The 18,992-nt window shown below is 42.7% G+C and overlaps 1 protein-coding gene across 3 annotated transcripts; it reads right to left on the reverse strand.

Moving 5' to 3' along the window:
- Nucleotides 1-2,454: 2,454 nt before the first annotated feature.
- Nucleotides 2,455-18,125, reverse strand: ripk2 (receptor-interacting serine-threonine kinase 2). 3 transcript variants are annotated; one of them, XM_079488663.1, is made up of 12 exons: nt 17,895-18,125; nt 17,561-17,685; nt 16,431-16,584; nt 15,161-15,316; nt 14,713-14,870; nt 13,012-13,061; nt 12,436-12,597; nt 11,559-11,644; nt 10,417-10,515; nt 9,713-9,809; nt 9,020-9,271; nt 2,455-6,721 (listed from the first exon to the last, which is right to left on the reverse strand). In XM_079488663.1, exons 3-12 carry the CDS (start codon nt 16,464-16,466, stop codon nt 6,363-6,365), a joined length of 1,455 nt encoding a protein of 484 aa, XP_079344789.1. In that variant the 5' UTR covers nt 16,467-16,584; nt 17,561-17,685; nt 17,895-18,125; the 3' UTR covers nt 2,455-6,362. The 3 variants fall into 3 exon arrangements, with proteins under 3 accessions (XP_079344789.1, XP_079344788.1, XP_079344787.1); XM_079488662.1 differs by having other exon boundaries at nt 9,713-9,806; nt 17,561-18,125; XM_079488661.1 differs by having other exon boundaries at nt 17,561-18,125.
- Between the last annotated feature and the right edge of the window lie 867 nt (nt 18,126-18,992).

Genomic DNA, 18,992 nt, shown 5'->3' on the forward strand with positions numbered 1-18,992 from the left:
GGGTCCATTTGGAACCCATGGTAGTCCTCGGACCAGGCGTTGAGAAACAGTGTCCTATAGAATCAATATAACGTGTCTTTGTGTGTTTCAGCTACAGTGTTAGGTACATTGCGCCGGTATATGTGCGACATAACATGCATAACATGGTTAACTTGAGTGTCACCTTTTGGGCTCACAGCAAAACACACACAAGGCTGTGTAGTGGGCAGTGTGTGACAGGCAAAGCTTTGCTAATAATATGTAATATGCATCGTGAGCATATAGATCTGCTATTTTTGCCAAATGTTTGCCTAAGAATAGGGACGCTATAGGGTTCTCTTTAACCCTACTTAGGGTATTTGTACTATTTGAAAATAGCCGATCGACAAGATCACAATTGCGATGTGACGCTTTGTGAGCTTATAGATCAGCTTGAATCATTTTGAAAAATCGTAAAGAATTGAGAAAATGTTTGAATAATTTAGACATTTCTTAACTCAAGTCTTCTCGCTTGGCGGGCCTTTACACAAAATCTTCTCAGATGGGGGTCCGTGGCCAACACCCAACATACAAGACAAAACTGTCTGTCCCTCCATAGAAAATATAAAATAAAGGTGAAAGCCACACAAAAAAATCATTAAAAAAAAAAAATCAGAAATCATATACAGTAGAAAATGTTACCATGCACATATTTAAGGCCAACTGACAACCCTCAGGTTTGTCTCTTTTTCAGGTTTTTTGCTCTCTCAGTGACGCTTGATGTGTAAAATGTCTTGATGTAACATTATTATACATTTAAAAACTAAAAGCATAAAAACATGGCATTATGAGGCCAGAGGAGATTTGGAAGCACATCTATCCTAACGGCTTGCCTTCATTACTGTACTTACTGTACAATTTGGCAGGCAGAAACCTTGTATCTCTATATATATATATATATATATATATATATATAGGCCTATATAGTTTTTTTAAAAGAAAGCTCACTTCATTGTAAAGAAGGGAAACACGCCGTTCCACAAGTTCCCAACACGTCATATCTGCTATTTTCATTTTTATATATTTCTATAGAAAGTGAAAGTGTGTGTCGGTTTTATAAATATTTAACCAATGCAAAGTATTGACAAGAGCTTGTGAATAAATAATAACTACATTGGTGCATTGGAACACGTTGTTTTTGGACATACAAGGTTTCTATACCCGACAGCTCGATCAAGCTACATTCTGCCCCTGGAGAAATGTAGCTTGAAAAGCTAGAGCTAGAAAATGTATCTCAGCTACTTTGAGCTACTTTTTTATTGATAATGTACGTGGTTGGTTGGTTGGTCTCTTATCATAAATTTGCTCATGTTTGGCCATGGTTGGCTGGTACTTCAGGGGTGGCAGGAGGGTTGTCCTGCCACCCCTTGCTTCACAATGTGCCTTCTGCACCTTGTGAAGCATTCTGATACCAGGGCCAATCAGAGGCAGCTGGTGGCCCTCAAAGCAATCAGAATGTGGGTCAATGGGGTTCCGATACAAGAACACAGTAATCATATCAAAATGAATATATTAATTTCCTGTTTTTGCCCCAAAATTGGAGTTTGTAGCTTGAGTAGCTAAGCTACAAAACAATGACCCAAAATGTAACTACTTGACAAACTACTAGCTCAGCTACCGCAAGTTACAGCAAAATGTAACTTAGTTACGTTGCTCAGCTACATTAATGCTCCCCAATAGAGCGTCGCAGTCCCGCCCCCTTTCATGACGACGCCAGGCCCAGGAAATAGTTCCCAATGTATTTTTCCCATAGACATTTCAAAACGTATTTATTTAAAGACCTTATAAGCGTCGTACAAAGCCAACTCTTGTCATGACAAATCATGACAACAAACACAATATTTTGGACCAAACAAATAATTACAAAGAAGAAAAACAACAACAAAAGTGTTGTAACCTGCCGTTTTCTTCTTCCTTCTAATTATTTGTTCAGCCGGAAAAATTGTGTTGGTTGTCATGATTTGTCACGACAAGAGTTGGCTTTGTACGAGGCTTAAAAAGGTCTTTAAATAAATACCTTTTGAAATGTCTATGAGGAAAATGAACAGGAAAAAAAAAAAAAAAAAACGGCGACGCTCTATACTGGCTGACAGCAACGATTTACAGTATGATCAAAACAACTCCCTGCAGTAGACTTGTTGTCAGTGTCTCATGTGACCGTGGTGACCTTACTTCCTGTGGGTCTATGGGAGCAGGTCCCAGTGTGGGAAATGTTGGGAGGAGACATTATCTTGTTATTGAGGAAATGAAAACATACTGTAGTACTAGCGCTGGGCAATTCACTGAAAATGTATCAAAACCTCTAACCGATTTAATCTTGTTTTTATGTTTTAAATTTCATAAAGATCAATGAATCTACATGAAAATATTCTAAAACGTTTCATTATTTTATGTATATATAATTTTTTAACAAAATGAATTGGTCAGATTAGTCACTTAAGTCCTGATTTTCTTTATTTGTACAATGGTGTCATGCTAAAATAGCCAATCTAAATGCTCATGTGTCACAATGCGAGGCATTGTTGTGAGCTTGTAGATCTGCTATTTTCAATATAAAAACATCTTTCATTAAACATAATCTAGGCTAAAATACAAAATAAATCATATCACCCAGGCCTGTATGTTTTCATAAATAGTATACAGAACATGTGTACTTCATGATGAGGGAAACCATAAAGTAGCAATTACATTTAACTGTAAGACATCTGCAAGATTAATTCTACCAAAGAATTGTAGATAAGTGTGACAATAAAAACCTTGAATCATGAATTTTGTAATAAAACCATGGGCTGAAGATGACAACCTCTTCCACGTCAATAATACTACAACTACTGTGAAGTCACCACCTGTTTTAAGGAAGTGGAAGTCAGCAAAGAGGCTGTAAATATGTCAGCTCTCTCACTTCCCTTTTCAGAGAAACAAATTTACTGTAAGACATGTGCAAGTGGCCATAGATTTACGCTTTAGGAACACAAGCCATTTCTTCTGATGAGGAAATAGCAGTTATCACTTGAGTGAAATTTGGCACGAACACACCTGATAGTGAATAACTACGGTCATTTAGGCAGACAAAACTACAGTAACAGTCTTATTAATGTGAACGTTGTAGTAAGTCAACAGTTGATATGTGCAGACAGACAGACATATCAGAGATCTCTCCCTGTATGTCTGGTGGTGACATAAGAATTCAATGTAGGGGCCAAAACTGAGTGAAAAACAATTTGGAGATTTGAAAAAACTGTTCAAATAAATAAAAATATATAGCAAAAGTAGCAGATCTACAAGCTCAAAACAGGGTGTGCACGCTTATCCGACACACCAAAAGTCATGCTTGTGGTTAGGGTTAGGTTAGGGTTTGGGGTAGGGTGTCAGTTTAATGCAGTGCCGTCTCCAGGCCGTCTCCAGGCACAAATTTTCCAAAGGGGGCACTTCATTTTTCAACGCCCCCTATGTATAACAAATAGTCGCCTATTAACAAAGTGATGCTTGAAAAAGGCTACAATTATGCAGCAGCACCAACAACAAACAAAGAAATACAAATATGTTGAGCATTATAATGTCTTCTGCATGCATATATTACCTTGTATTTCTATTAACTATTCAATTAATTTGAACATGTATATATTTACAATAATCATGAAGAACATTTGTTAAACATTAAAATATTGGTAGGATAGGGTACTACTGGTCAATCTGGACTGGAGGGGCACAACATCCAATCTGGGGGGGCAATGCCCCCCAGTAGAGACGGCACTGGTTTAATGACTGTCGGACTGTTAGTATGTCGGAACTTGCTTGTAGCCCTCAAAGCACGTCTCTTTGTGCGTTTTGAGCTTGTAGATGCTGCTACTTTTGATGCTTTAGTGGCCGTTTTCTCTGATGTTCTTTCTAGTCCCTATGCTGAATATAGAGGTCTATGTCTTGCGAATGTGAGAAAGACCAGGTTCCACAGTAGACCTGGCCCATGAGTTGAAATTAATCTATGTACATAAGTGGCACACAGCACTGCGGTTGACTTTTAACTAGATGAAAGCTAAGCATAATAGTCTTTAACCACTTTAACCCAATATGGTTGACCTGAGTCCCTCAGGGCTCTGTACTAGTGTATTTTCTGTTATCGTGGGGAACGCTGTAGCTGAAAATAGCCGATCGACAAGCTCACCACACTTCGCAACGTGCCGCGTAGTTAGCTTGTCGCTCGGCTATTTTCAGCTAAAGCTTTCCCCACAATACGGATGCTGTGGTTTAAGTGGTTAAATGACATTTAGTACAGGGAAGATAGAGCGACTGCTGCCTTCAACTGACTGCCATTGATGTACAATGCTTTACAACCTTTTCTGGATCAGGGCCCATACTAACGAATGTAGTATAAAAACTCATTTGTTAAGGTTTTAGAGAAATAAAAACCTATTTTTTTATTAACAATCTTAGTGTTTTGCCATTTATTTGGGGTCCCACTTGCAATATCCTCACGGCCCACCAGCGGGCTCAGACCCACAGGTTGGGTAATCGCTGCTGTACATCAATGCAATAAGCATACATGTTTATAAAAAAGCGAGGCAGGTTTGATGTGGTCTTATCCGTATGCATTATGTCTACAGAGCTAAAAGATATAACGCTCTGTGTGTTGCAAGACTTCTGCAGTGAAGAGACCAAGGAAGATCATTATTATATAAGATCAGGTATAAATAGAAACTGTTAACCAGTCTTTCCCTGTCTGGAACATAGGGCAGGATATTTGGGAGCAGGAAGATAAAGTGACGCTTGCTTGCCCCAATCACTCGCTTTGCACGCACGCACGCGTGTGCAACTTTTGACCGATATGTTACAATTACATCCTCTTATCTCGGTTTCCCAGCAGATCTCTTTCACGTGGCGATAAAACTTGCAATAAAACTATGCAAGGAAGCAGCCCCCGGAGGAGGCTCATTTAAAGGAAGCAGCCCCCGGAGGAGGCTCATTTCAGAAGCAGCCCCCGGAGGAGGCTCATTTCATGGCACATTTCATTCATCATTTGACACAGTCAAGTTGTAACACTTTCCAAACGCAGATCAAGTTGTGCAAGGTTGTCTATATTGTACTGAAGTCAGCCAAGCATCATCTGGGTGAAGTCCTGTGAAAATACCTCATAGTTGCTATTATTAGCACTGCAGAGTTCCTTTCACAACGCATCGATGTCCATGATTTAATGCTTGTGTGCTTTAATACAAACACACAGATTCTAGTGTGTGTGTGTGTGTGTGTGTGTGTGTGTGTGTGTGTGTGTGTGTGTGTGTGTGTGTGGGTGTGTGTGTGTGTGTGTGTGTACGCATTGCGACCTCACACCCACCCTGGGTGTTAACATGTATGAATGTGGTGATCCTTGGCAGAAATCACCTAACATTGCTACGATATGACTCAAACAATGTTTTAGCTGTAGGCCAGTCCTTGTGCCACTGTATCCAGATCCACTGGGTACCATGGGCCTTTAGCAGATTCTGCTAACTTTGCATGCAATGGAAAGGTTGGTGGTTAAAATAAAATACATCAAATGTGAGTTAAACCCCAAACAAATGCGTAGGGTCAGGGTGCTGAGTCAGATTAATTAGGCTCTGTCGGACCCAGCTCAGAGCCTAATTAATCTGGCTAATTAATTCATTAATCTGGGTCAAACGGTCACACTATTGTACTTCAGAAGTGTAAAGCCTACTTTATGCTCCATCGCACGCCGGTGTGGTATGACGAAAATAGCAGACGATGCGTCTAGCACGAATTTGGCTTCAGAGTCCCGTTCACTTTCTTTCTATGGGAGAAAGGGGGTGGATTGTCTGGTTGCGGTGTTCTGATGCGACGCCTTCAACGCAGAAATAAAAGTGAACTCTGACAGAACTTGGCTGTTCCCTCCTACCGAGCTCTGTCTAACAGTTCACTTGGAATGAATGGAAAGCAAATAATGTATTTTGCTATAACTTAAATGCATAGCATGATCATAACATGAGCCCACGGTTTATAGCTCTTGGGCGACGGCCATCATATGGGATATAACTTTGATTAATGCTCTCTGAGCAAGGTTTTGAACACAGTAGCTTTGCTTTGCGTCTTTAACAATGACTCCTTTTTTAGTGCAACATCAATGTGACAACATGTCATTTTGGACTAATAATTATTTGCTGTGAGAACCTGACCAGGTGAAGGAACCATCATTCATCATGGGTCCGAGTCCGGTTAACAATCCAAAGATCACCTCGAGAGAGCTCTGTGACAGTAATCCACAGCCTGCCACGGTCAGCTCCACAAGGCCTTTATAATTATTCTGTACAGTGTCCCCACCATTGTACTCCAACACGGTGGTGCTCAAAGTGAGGCTACAAGGCGGGGGCGCTGGGCACCAGCCCACCCGTCGGGGAGCACAGGCCGGACGGGAAGGGCTGCAGCCCCAGCTGCCGGTTGTCCTGCAGCTTGCGGACGACAATGCGGCAGAAGTCCTCGCTGTGGCGGTCGCACGTGTCCAGCAGCCGGCGGACCTTGGCGGTGCGCGTGGGCCGGCCCTGCACCAGCTCGTAGTCCTCCACCATCAGGAGCTGGCGCGCCAGCAGGGCGTCCAGGCTCTGGTTCAGGCACGCCTCAGTCATCTGGGAGACGATCTCCTCGCGCCGCTCGCCGATCCAGCGGGCGATGGGACCCTGTGAGGGCGGGGAGTGGCTCGGCGGCGGGAAGACGTCCGCTGTTTTAATTTTAAGAAAGAAAGGGACGAAGAGAAGAGGTTCCGGTTTGAGTTCTACATGGAACAGATGTGATGTGACACTAAATGATAGAATTTGTTGAACTGTAGCTTCGGGCAGGTAAACATAGGGTGGGCCGGTATACAGCGTAGGTCACAACATCCGTCTGATATTGGCACATTCACATACAGTATATGGCATATATTATGACATCTCCCCTTTTCAACTTTAGTTTTTTCTTTTCTTGTAAACAAAATTATACATTTCAACTTTCTCATCGGGCCGCTGTACTCTGGTGGAAACAGGCGTGCTCGTGGATTACATTCCGTTTGATGTAGAACGTCTTTTGATCCGCCTCTGGAAACACAAATGACTTGAAAATGTTGCCAGCCTCCAGGCCCATAGCATATACTGTATCAGGGCACTGACCTGAACTTCCTCATCCTCTTTGTTCAGTTTTGTCGCCAGACGATATAGCTGGAAACGCTGTTTCCAGTCTCCACATTAATTTGGGCGATCGCATGCAAAACTGTCCGGGGTTTTACTGAGGCGATGTGTCCGTCAAGTGCTTCTGACACCATGTAAGGATTTCAATGTCCAATCCAATCCAATAGAATTTTACTGTAGCTTCAGGCAGGTAAACTTTGCTCAGCGCAATTAAGTAACTTACAACTCATAACTTATATGAATCTTATAAGAATTTAAATGGAATATACTTTATTGCGATTGTAGGTTGCAGATTACTATGAGAACCTGCAAAACCTGTCAGTCCGTCCGTCACACCTCCATATATGGTTGTCAGTCCGTCACGCCTCGTGACACGTCACGCCACCATCGTCTCTATATACTGTATGAAGATCATGACACTGACCTCATCAAAGCCTGGTTGTGTTAAAATACGGAGCATGTCAAACAAAGCACTGCGCATACACACAGTGGCCTCTCCAATATGGCACAGTGTATGTGTATCATCTATATGGCAAAGCGCTGATTATCAAAACATAAAACTATAATAGTAGTATAGACATAGGTCTATATATTATCATCACAGCAGCCAGCAGCAGTTTGGCACATCATCAGAATACAATCTGCATTACCTTCCACGTGAACCTTCTCCTCCTCCAACTTGATAACGTTACGTTCTCATGTTAGTTTGTTACTTATTTTCTGAGCCATGCAAATAAACAACAACCCGCACTGACCAGAGACGGAGAGTTTCATATGATGTGCCCCGCGCATAAAGCTAAACCAGAAACAGGACAGTCATTGCGTCAGCACGGATGTAGCCTCGGAAAGCCAGACGTTTTATTTCCAGCATGGTGAGGGGGATTGGAGCAGGGTAAATATATATGAAGTTTTGCCCAAGGTCTTGTGTTTATATTCCTTTTGGCTTACATATGCTTACAGATGTTATTGTCGCAACAACAACACGTTGGTCTGAGAGAGGGGGCCTTCCTGAGCGAGGGGGCTTCCGACGGCGTCGCTTACTCGCTTCCCCTCCGTCAGTGACGGAGGAGGAAGCGACGCTCAGCCGTCGGGAACCCCCCCAAGCCGACTGACCCCCCCCCCCCCCCCCCCCAACCGACCGAGGGAAAATCAACTGCTACAGAAACTGTCGGACGACCAAAAACACTAGCGGGGATTCCTGTGTTGCGTTATATTTTTCGACAGAAGCAACAGCTGTAGCCTACCTATAGTCTGTCTCGTACCGGGCCCTGCAAGCTTCGGGCCCTGGTGCTTAAGCTCCGCCTAGTTCCATTGTTAATCGCACAGCAAAAAATATGATATGGGGAAAACTTTTTTTCTTTTTCAACTTTCGACTCACCTAATCTGAATCGACTTGTGTTAATGAAATCGATAAATCGATTGTGTGTGTGTGTGTGTGTGTGTGTGTGTGTGTGTGTGTGTGTGTGTGTTAGGCTGCGCAACAGTGACACTTGGTGGTGAAAACCAACAAAACGCTGTTTTCGTGCTCGGACAGACCCAGCCAGCCAGGGACCCATGGGACACACATAGCCGTCTATAGGACCTTCTCAGGGTGTCTTACTGGTATTATTTTCTGATGAGACTTGGCCTGAGACTTGGCTAATTTCTGAGTGTTCCCATAATTAGTCGCTGCGCACATCCCTGGTCGTGATCATGCGACCCACTGTGAGCTTGTAGATCAAATTTGAACATTGACAATGACATGCCCAAAATAATGATAGATTATTAATCGATTATTTGATTAAGTTATCGATATTCTTCTTACAATAGATTCAATCAATACGTTTTAAATAACTGTTTGCACCCCTAGTTACCTGGTTTTGGTGGCTGTGGTGGTAGTGGTTGTGGTTTCAGATAGGGCTCAGACTGAGGTTTGAGGGTCATCTCTGCCAGAGCGGTCTGACACTCAGGAACAGGCAGGCATGGGTTTGTAGGGATGTTTAAGTCTTTATAATTAGAAGCAGCAGCAGCAGCCGGGGATAAGTCGTTCAGATTGTTGTTGGTTGGGCTCTGGGCCCGCAGCGGCTGAGGAGGCTCCAGCGAGTGAGGCATGAATGATGACACTCCTGGATGAGACAGGAGAATGGTAAGGATGGGGAGAGATTGTGTATTCGGAATTAAAATATCGTTGCTGTCGGGCAGAAACCTATTCTAAACTTTCTACTTGATCATACCACAGCGTCACACAAGTAGCAGATTCACAAGCTCGAAATGCAGCACAAAGCGATGCGTTTTGATGTTGCAGATCTGTTACTTCACTTGGTACTTTTGAATTTGAATCCAGAAAAGTAACAGTTTTGAACAGTATTTGTAAGACCCCGTCTTACACAAAGTATTTTCAACGTACCGTTTTAATTTCACAGACCACCCAGGTTGATATGTATGATTAGGCCACAGACCCTCATTAGATAGGATTTTGTTATTTTCTGGGACCCCAATCTCCACTGTAAAATCCTCAGTGTTGATTTATCTCAGAGAGCGTACGTTAAAAGGTGTGATGTCATTACCTGAACCCGGAGGGGTGTTGGAGTTGGTGAGGAAGCCAGGCTGGGATATCTCCGTCTCCTGGGAGGAACAAGACTCCGAGCCAGAGGTAGAGCTCTGCTGAGGGAGAGACACACACAGTAATGAAACAGTTAAAGACACACTATGAAAAAAGAGTGACATTCTAACCTGTCACACATCTGTCACACAGCATAAATCTAGAAATTGTATGCGTTTTGTTTACTCGTGGCCACTCAACAGATCCAACCTCTTTTTTTATATATACACTTCTGCTTTAAAAATATGTGCTCCATTTCACCACTTAAACCGTTTCCAAAACAGCTAAAATAGCCAATCTACAAGCTCACAAGGGATTGCTTTGTGACGTATTGTGAGCTTGGACATTGGCTATTTTCGCCTATGACATTGCCAAAATCAGTCAGTTTGAAAGTGGTTAAGAAATAAAATAAAACTTCTAAAGTATTTAGCAGTTGCCAAATATAGCTGATCTACAAGCTCAGGCAACACATTGTGAGCTTGTAGATCGGCTATTTTATAGCCGATCTACCAGCTCAGGCAACACATTGTGAGCTTGTAGATCAGCTATTTTTGGTGAAGATGTTTGGTGTGAAAATTGCGCACCAAGTACAGTGCAACTCAGCCTAGAGGGTTTAAGTGGTTAAGGTGGCGAGTGAAAGCATGTCAAGTCAAACAGTGTTCTGCCTACGGGAGTCCTGTAGAAAGGTGAAGGGGGTTCAGTGTTGACGGGTTTGCCCTCTCTCTTCTTCCCACACGTGGCCGTGCAACAGCCTGCACCCCTCATCAGCTGTGGACACACATGCACACGCACACACACAGTGAAAAATGATTCAAAGCAAACCTACAGGTAGACAGTGAAATAGCACTAATACCACCATCAGAATCACTTCATTGGCTGAGTATGTTCACACATGCACGCATGTACGCACACACACCTGAATCTCTGCACTGCAATGTACTGTGTATGATTTGCTGAGATAAGAGATAAACAAAGGGTCCGCAATAATTTCACACTGAGACACAGAGACAGACACACAGAAAACTAGGAAGGATGTGTCCAACTGAGTCAATAGTGTTGAAATTTCAAATATGTCCAGTCATTAATTTGTCAGAAGTTGAACTGCTTACCCTGCTGAATAAATCAGCTCACACCAGCATGAGCAATAACTACTGTATGTAAGTAAGTGTTGTAACAGGATGGCCTATTTTTTTTTATGCACCCGAATAATCGCATAGCCAGCCTTCATCTGCCTTTGCAATGCATCCACGCAGTGATATTACTATTAGTATCGATACGCGAGGCTATTATAACGCAGCAATCGAACTGGGTTACTTAAAATAACACACCATTACAGCCACTCATCATACGGCAATTTTGGAGTAGGTGTGCAAGAGGCCATAGAGAAGTGTGTGTTAATTTCATTGTTGCTGTTCTAGCTGTTATATTATTTGTTTACCCACTTAGTTATTATGCATTACCGATAAGTATTTAATGAAAGCTCAATGTAGTCATTCCCACATTTGATAATGAGGTACAACACTTGGCCAAAGGTATTCTGATATTATCTTTTGTCGGTGGCCGAACGGTTTGCGGAGCGGTCTTGATACCGGAAGGTCGCCAGTTCGAATCCCCGGACCGGCACGTTAAAATTACCACCGCTGAAGTGCCCTTGAGCAAGGCATTGAACCCCAACCATGAAATGTTCTATGAGCAGGGTGTGGCTGTAAACAAGCATCTCGAGCTTAGTCCACTTACCCTGGGTAAACAAAGAACTTTGCTTTGCTTTGCTTTGTCCATGTCACCTAGCCCTTTTCTGACCCCTGACTGACCTTTGACTTCTTGACCTCCAGCACCGCCTCCAGGAAGTCAATCTCATCGAATCGTCTCAGCATGGGTTCCAGTTCAATCAGACACTCTGGATAAGAGACAGACAAATACAGCATGAGCTACAGTTCAGATACTCTGTATAAGAGACAGACAAATACAGCATGAGCTCCAGTTCAGATACTCTGGATAAGAGACAGACCATTACAGCATGGGCTCCAGTTCAGACACTCTGGATAAGAGACAGACAAATACAGCATGAGCTCCAGTTCAGACACTCTGTATAAGAGACAGACAAATACAGCATGAGCTCCAGTTCAGACACTCTGTATAAGAGACAGACAAATACAGCATGAGCTCCAGTTCAGACACTCTGGATAAGAGACAGACCATTACAGCATGGGCTCCAGTTCAGACACTCTGGATAAGAGAGGTCCGGAGGACCATCACCTTCGCGCGACGGAGCATAAAGTAGGCTTGAGGGGCCTGGAGCTGCCTGGAGCTGATTGAAATCATGCCGAGGAGACATGGTTCTTCTGCCACAATCATGAGGAGCGCTCCCTCCATTCTAATGACAGCAAATGGAGGTGAGGTTTGGAGTAGAGTAGAGTTGGAATAATTTGGAAACGTTTTAACGACACAAATCTTCTCTTATGGAGGTCCCGGGCACAAAGTCCTTCCAGATGGGAGTCTGCGGCCAAAGACATATCAGTTTAGGGATCCTTAACCCATTTAGACCGTACGACATGTGGGAACGCCATTACAGAGTAAAAGCAGCCATATCTTCCCGGCACCCTGAGCTTCTATTTTGAAAGAAATCCCGGTGCTGATTGTGTTAATATGAACAGGTTTGGTTTGAGAACCACTCAAGGTGTAGCTTACTGAGGAAGGAGGGCCGTTCGTCTGGGTTGGCGGTCCAGCCAGAGGCCATGAGGCTGATGAGGGTCTCTCTGTCGGGGATGTCGGGGGGCAGGCTCTCTGTGCCTGTGTCTGGACGCAGCCCATTCAGCACGCTGAACATGATCTGAATGGGGTTGGTCGCCCCTGCGGACACACACACACACACACACACACACACACACACACACACACACACACACACACACACACACACACACACACACACACACACACACACACACACACACACACACACACACACACACACACACACACACACACACACACACACACACACACACACACACACACACACACACACACACACACACACACACACACACACACACACACACACACACACACACACACACACACACACACACTTTTAGAACCTCTGGGTTAGCCTACAAATTTCTATTAAATACTTTCAACCTGGTTAAATTCTCATTATTGTCAATGGCGTTTTTAAAACAAACATTGAACTAAAAACAAACATTAAACCTGTATATAGGGGGAAAAAACTGGATATATACGATGGGGGGAAAAAATAAATACCTTCATATGGAATCTGCCTGGAAAGCACTTCCCACATTATGATGGCATAGCTGCAGGAGATATGTCAGTTAGAGAAGGAAGTCATGTCTCATTCATTCCTGTTAAATGGAACCCCACTCGACTGAAAGGAATTCATGAGAAGCACTCCAGGTACAGTCGTTGACATGATAAGATTCGTCAGGCATTCCTTCAAACCAGCTTGCCGAGAAAGTCTAGGGAAGAACTCTGCTTATTGCAACTCCATTTAGTTACAAACTTACAACCAGTCTTTTTACCCCCAAAATACTAATAATAATCATCTGAATTCATAACTGGTATAAACAAGACAACAAGTCTAGGGGAAGAACTCTGCTTATTGCAACTGCATTTAGTTACAAACTTACAACCAGTCTTTTTACTCCCAAAATACTAATAATAATCATCTGAATTCATAACTGGTATAAACAAGACAACAAGTCTAGGGGAAGAACTCTGCTTATTGCAACTCCATTTAGTTACAAACTTACAACCAGTCTTTTTACCCCCAAAATACTAATAATAATCATCTGAATTCATAACTGGTATAAACAAGACAACAAGTCAGTACTTTTTATAGAGTTCACACTGAAGAGATCATCTGCAACTTTGACTTCTGTGCTGTTGACGTCTCTGTTTAAATGTTCCTTTATAAAAACATATAAAATGTCTTTCTTGACATGCACAAAACAAAGGGAACTTGCAGCAACGCCCAACAGTGAATATGATGGTGGTATGATAGGTATGTCAGGCTCTACTTTTCAGCTCATGTGGTTTTGAATAACTGACATGCATCATCAAATGGAATGCTTGAGTAAGCAAAAGATTATTCCACATTATTAGGGAGAATGTATAGAAGGGATGGGCGATAATATATGAAAAAAATAAAATAATATTTTAAAGAAAAAGCTCAATTTCGATATTGACGATAATATTGTATTGTGAATTTGTGATGATAATATCCATTTTCTTTTTCATTTTTCAAACATTTTCAAAAAAGCTAAAATTGCTGATCCACAAGATCACAATGTGACGCGTTGTGAGCTTATGGATCTGCCGTTTAACCCCTTCAATTCAGGACAGCAACTGTCATTTTAGTAAATGTAGATGTTGCTACAGTATAATATACTGTAGCAACATGCTTTGTTCAGAAAACTGTTAGGATTTAGAAGGCGTTTTTAGAATCGTATTGTCCTCAGGTCTGAATGGGTTAATAGCTGAGCTTGTAGATCGGCTACTTTAGCTGTTTAAATTTGAACATTTAAACAGCTGTTTAACATTTGGTGCCAAGTCATTATCCGACGGCGCATTTAGTCCGCCGGCGTGTTGGTCTGACTCGCCGCATTACTAACCCTGTCCCTAATCCTAACCCCACGCGAAGCCACGTAGTCGGAGTATTGGGATGTCGGATTTATGGGCAGTCCAAATCGTCAATTTTCTAAGTATAAATAATAATAGGTGTTATCTAGTATATCATGATATCGATATATTCTTCTTTGTCAGCGACAACTGTGACCTGAATGTCTTCTCTCGCCGCATCCATAAACCTCCTCTTTGGCCTTCCTCTTCTCCTCTTACCTGGCAGTTCTACCTTCAGCATCCTTCTCCCAATGTACCCCTCATCGATACTGTGCACTCACAGTTCTCTAGTTTGGTGGAGGTTATAGCTGGGCTGCAGGGTCTCACCTGTACATGTCGTGTTTGACGTCGGCCTGCCGGCTCTTGGAGGGGTGGTACTGCTCAGGGGGCATGTAGATCACTGTGCCCCCCATCTCCGGGGGTTTGGATCCAGAGCCTTTACTGATGGACAGCTGCCGCCACTTTGAGAGGCCAAAGTCTGCGATCTGTGCACAACATTTTAGCCTAATGTTAGAGCAATGGTTCCTAAATCAGGTCCCACTTGAAAATGTCCAAAGTGTTTGTGGGCTGCCGTGTTAAAATTCATATTTGGACTTTGTAACGGACCCACAGTTCATACTTTTATTTCGTATGTGTATATTGTATATACACATACGAATATGTATATTCATGATGTTTAATGTGGTGACAGGAAATCGATGTTAAACTCACTTTGCCACTCGATTTATGCATGCGCATACCCTCTATTCACAGAAACACACAAAAACGCACACACCTTGACGTGATATTCCCCATCCAGTAGAATGTTTTGCGTCTTGAGGTCGTGATGCAGTAGGGGCGGGGTCATGTTGTGGAGGAAGTTGACCCCCAGGGCGATCTCATAGAGAAACCTCAACCTCAAAGGCCAGGCCAACACAGGGTACAAACTCGTCTATAAACAGAAGAAGATACCAGGTAAAACGCCATATCGTACTTGTGTTCAGGGAGTGAAGGAAATGGTTCTCAGATACATTCATGTCAAGGACCCTCAAACAAAAATATTTGACTGCTGAGTCCTTTTGAAAATAGTTGGTGCCAGGGAAAACCACAAAATACTTGTCGTTAACATATTTAAAAAATATTTCAATTCTTTTAAATGTTTTCAAGTTTTATTTTTGAAGTTCACATTCACAACTGACTGATTTTGAGGCTAACAAATCTGGTAAGACTGTATTGATGAACAATAAAGATGTTAATTACTGGTACCTCACTTTTTAATACGGTAATAAGAATGTATTGCTTATTTTACTGCACTAAATATTTGCTGGGTCATGGGTCAAATGTACCTCCACATGTGGATCACATGACATGAAAATGTTTGGGACTGTAGGTCTTACTAAACAGTACTCTAAGGCTAAGTGAAAGTGAAAACAAACGAAGAGAAATGGAGAGAGAGGGGGGGAAGCGACACATGACAAGAGGTAATTTCCCAGGTCAGTCAGTGTGTCTATCTTGTTGCTTAGTTTCAACAGACACTGAATATCCTCTTCCACTTGAGCTTCTGTTTGCCAACTCACAGGAGGGAATTTGGAGAACGCATCTTTGCAAGCATAGATCAATATCTGTTAACCACAATGTAAACAAGCATTAACCAGTGAAACCACCTATAAACCAATGAGATTCTCAACTCTCTGCTTAGCAACTTTGTCAGACGTGTAGTGAAATACCGTAATTCATCTATCTCTGTCTTTTGTCTGTGTTTGTACTACTGACATAAATTTAGATGACTAATATCATCATGACTGCATTGACTGGAAGTCTGCACTGGTGATTAGGCAAAAACATTAGGAGCTCTAAGATCAGCTATTTTCGCCAAATATTAGCCCCAGGAAGGGAAGCTAGCTTCAAATTGATTAACGCCAGAGCTGTAAGTTACTTTTTAAATACTTCAATTCGTGAAATAAAGTAACAAATGAGCAGTTTGAGACTCCAGTTCAGCACCCAAGTCAAGAAGAGCAGAATGTTGTAGCGGGCAGCCAGGTACAGTACAGCAGCCAGGTACCAACCTCATGAAGGAGCAGATCCAGGGAGCCGTTGCTCATGAACTCTGTGACGATGCAGAAGAACTCTGGCTCATTGCACACGCCGAAGATCTGGATGATGTAGTTGAACCTGGCCTTGTGGAGAACCTCTGCCTCCTTCAGCAGACAATTCCTCTCCCTGAAACACCATCACATCATGCCTTGAGCAAGCACTGCTGGAAGATGTACCTGTACTCACTAGTTAGCCACAAACACTAGATTGTTTTTTGGGATGAATGGGATGAATCTAGACTTCCAATACCCTCCATTGACATCTAAATCGAATTTCTGATCTGCTTGTATTAAACAACGTTAAAGTCACCAACATTGCAGCTGTAGGGCAAGCTTGAATTATCCTCTTTCAATCTGCAAAGTGTTTGTTTCATAAAAAATCCACTGTAGACAAGATTCATCCCATTATTTAAAATAATCTAGTGATGCAAATTGCGGCTACTCACTAGTCTATAATCGTTTTATTTATATTAGATATACCACAGTAGAATACATTGGCCATTAAGTTACAACTTCATGCATTAAAAATTGGGAAGTAAAATACATATTGTATTGTATAGGATCCATTTTTTTTACAGTAAATGTAATGAGTACAAGTACTCGTTGTGCGGAATGACCGACTTATCAATACTGTACTCTCGAGTCTCTACTGTATCATAATTATTGATACATGTGATAATTATTCATGTGTAGCTGATATTGCAGCTGGTAAAGGAGGGAGGGGCGGCCCAAATGGAACCTTACAAGTCTGTAACTCTGAGAGTGTAAGGGTCCCTAGCTCTGGTCCATAGCCAATGCAGGGCAGAATCATAGGCTATGGACCAGAGCTAAAGGGTCCCTAAGGTTCCATTATGTTGTGCACACATTGGGGGGGGGGGGTCTTTGAATGTGGTCTAGTCAGAGACGCAACACAGGATATTAAAGTGAAAGGAGTGTCGTCGCCAGGCAGTCATAAATTAATAATCATGTCATCTCCAATTTGAAGCAGTTACGTTACAATTACATACACGGCCATCAAGCTTCATGTCAGGATCAGGCTGCATGCCATGGTCTGTCACATTAATAGGTTAATAAAGAAGAGTTATCACAAACGCATTAGATACCTTTCACCGACGGGAGAGTCTAGCTTGAGGCATTTGATGGCCACGGTGGTCCTCCAGTCGGAATGCTGAGCCTTGAACACGGTGCCGAAGCCACCTTTGCTCAGGTAGTGCAGGTCCGTCAGCTTCTGGTAGGGGATGACAGGCAGGGTGCTGATCAGACTGCCGATGTTCACACAACCCGTGCCCGTGCTGGGAGGCTCCATACCCGGGTTGCTGTGAGCCTGTATGCCCCAGTCCGGCGATTAACTCTGGAAGCTTGAAGGATTATTATTTATTATGAATCGTCCACTCACTAGACTCTAGTGGACTAGAACTGCATAGTATAGTCACTCACGGAGGAGAACGGAGTACAGATCCACTATCGCCCCATTCACAAAATTAATGTTCCTTTCACCCAGCTCCTCGCTGGATAGGAAGCTGCAATGCGTCTGGCTGTCGAAGCTGGTTTTAAATGAAAATGTAATAATATTACGAATGAATCAGCTGAGTAGATGAATAAAGGCGTCATATGGCCGCTATAACGGATCATGTGTATGGATATGGAAGTAGTACTGCGTGTCTGCGGCGTCTGTTGTCATTTATGGCAGGCACTGAGGCAGGTGTGCGTTGTGTTGGCGTCCAGTGACGTCACGCCTTCTTTTTCCGGGTGGGCGTGGCGCACACGATAAACATCCACAACATCCCATGGCCTGGAGAGATGGTCACGCTGTGATTGGCTATGACGCTCTCTGACGGACCTATTCAATCTGTGGTGTTCATCCTTTTTTTTGAGTGGTGTAAACCACTCCTACAACTGGCTTTTGTGTGCATAAAAAAATGACCATGGTTGCTATGTTCAAAATAATTTCTGACGTAATTAAATCACACCCGGGTGAACTGGATGACCGTAGCAACCGTGGTCATTTTCTCTGCACAAAAAAAGCCAGTTGTGAAATCACATCCAGGTGTGATTTCATTACGTCAGATCAGAGCTGATCAGGCTACATAATACCTTACCTTATTTCATTACGTCAGACATTACGTCAGACCACAGCTGATCATGCTATATAAAACCTTACACCACTCAGTTCACACGGGTGTGATTTTTTATTAACACATCTTTATAACAGTCATGATGGCAAACAATAGCCTACATTACAATACAAGACAAACAAACACAAACAACAAAGTTATTAATACAACAATACTTCAGAGCCAGGGGGATTACCTCTGACTCTCAGGGGCTCTTGCCTCTTGGGGAACATATGGGGTCCTGCTAGCCTCGGTCCCAGGCTCACTTAACTGCGAAAAAGAAGAGCCTGGTCACAACTGGGGTCCTGCAGGTAAAATAATCAAATGTGGCCATATGGTCAAACTGGGAGTCCTTTAATAGGTTAATAAAATGCCTGGTCAGCTGCATAATAAAAGTTGTAACCTAAATAAAAGGCAAGCA

Source organism: Electrona antarctica, assembly GCF_951216825.1.
Source record: "Electrona antarctica genome assembly, chromosome: 19".
NCBI classification, from domain to species: Eukaryota; Metazoa; Chordata; class Actinopteri; order Myctophiformes; family Myctophidae; genus Electrona; species Electrona antarctica.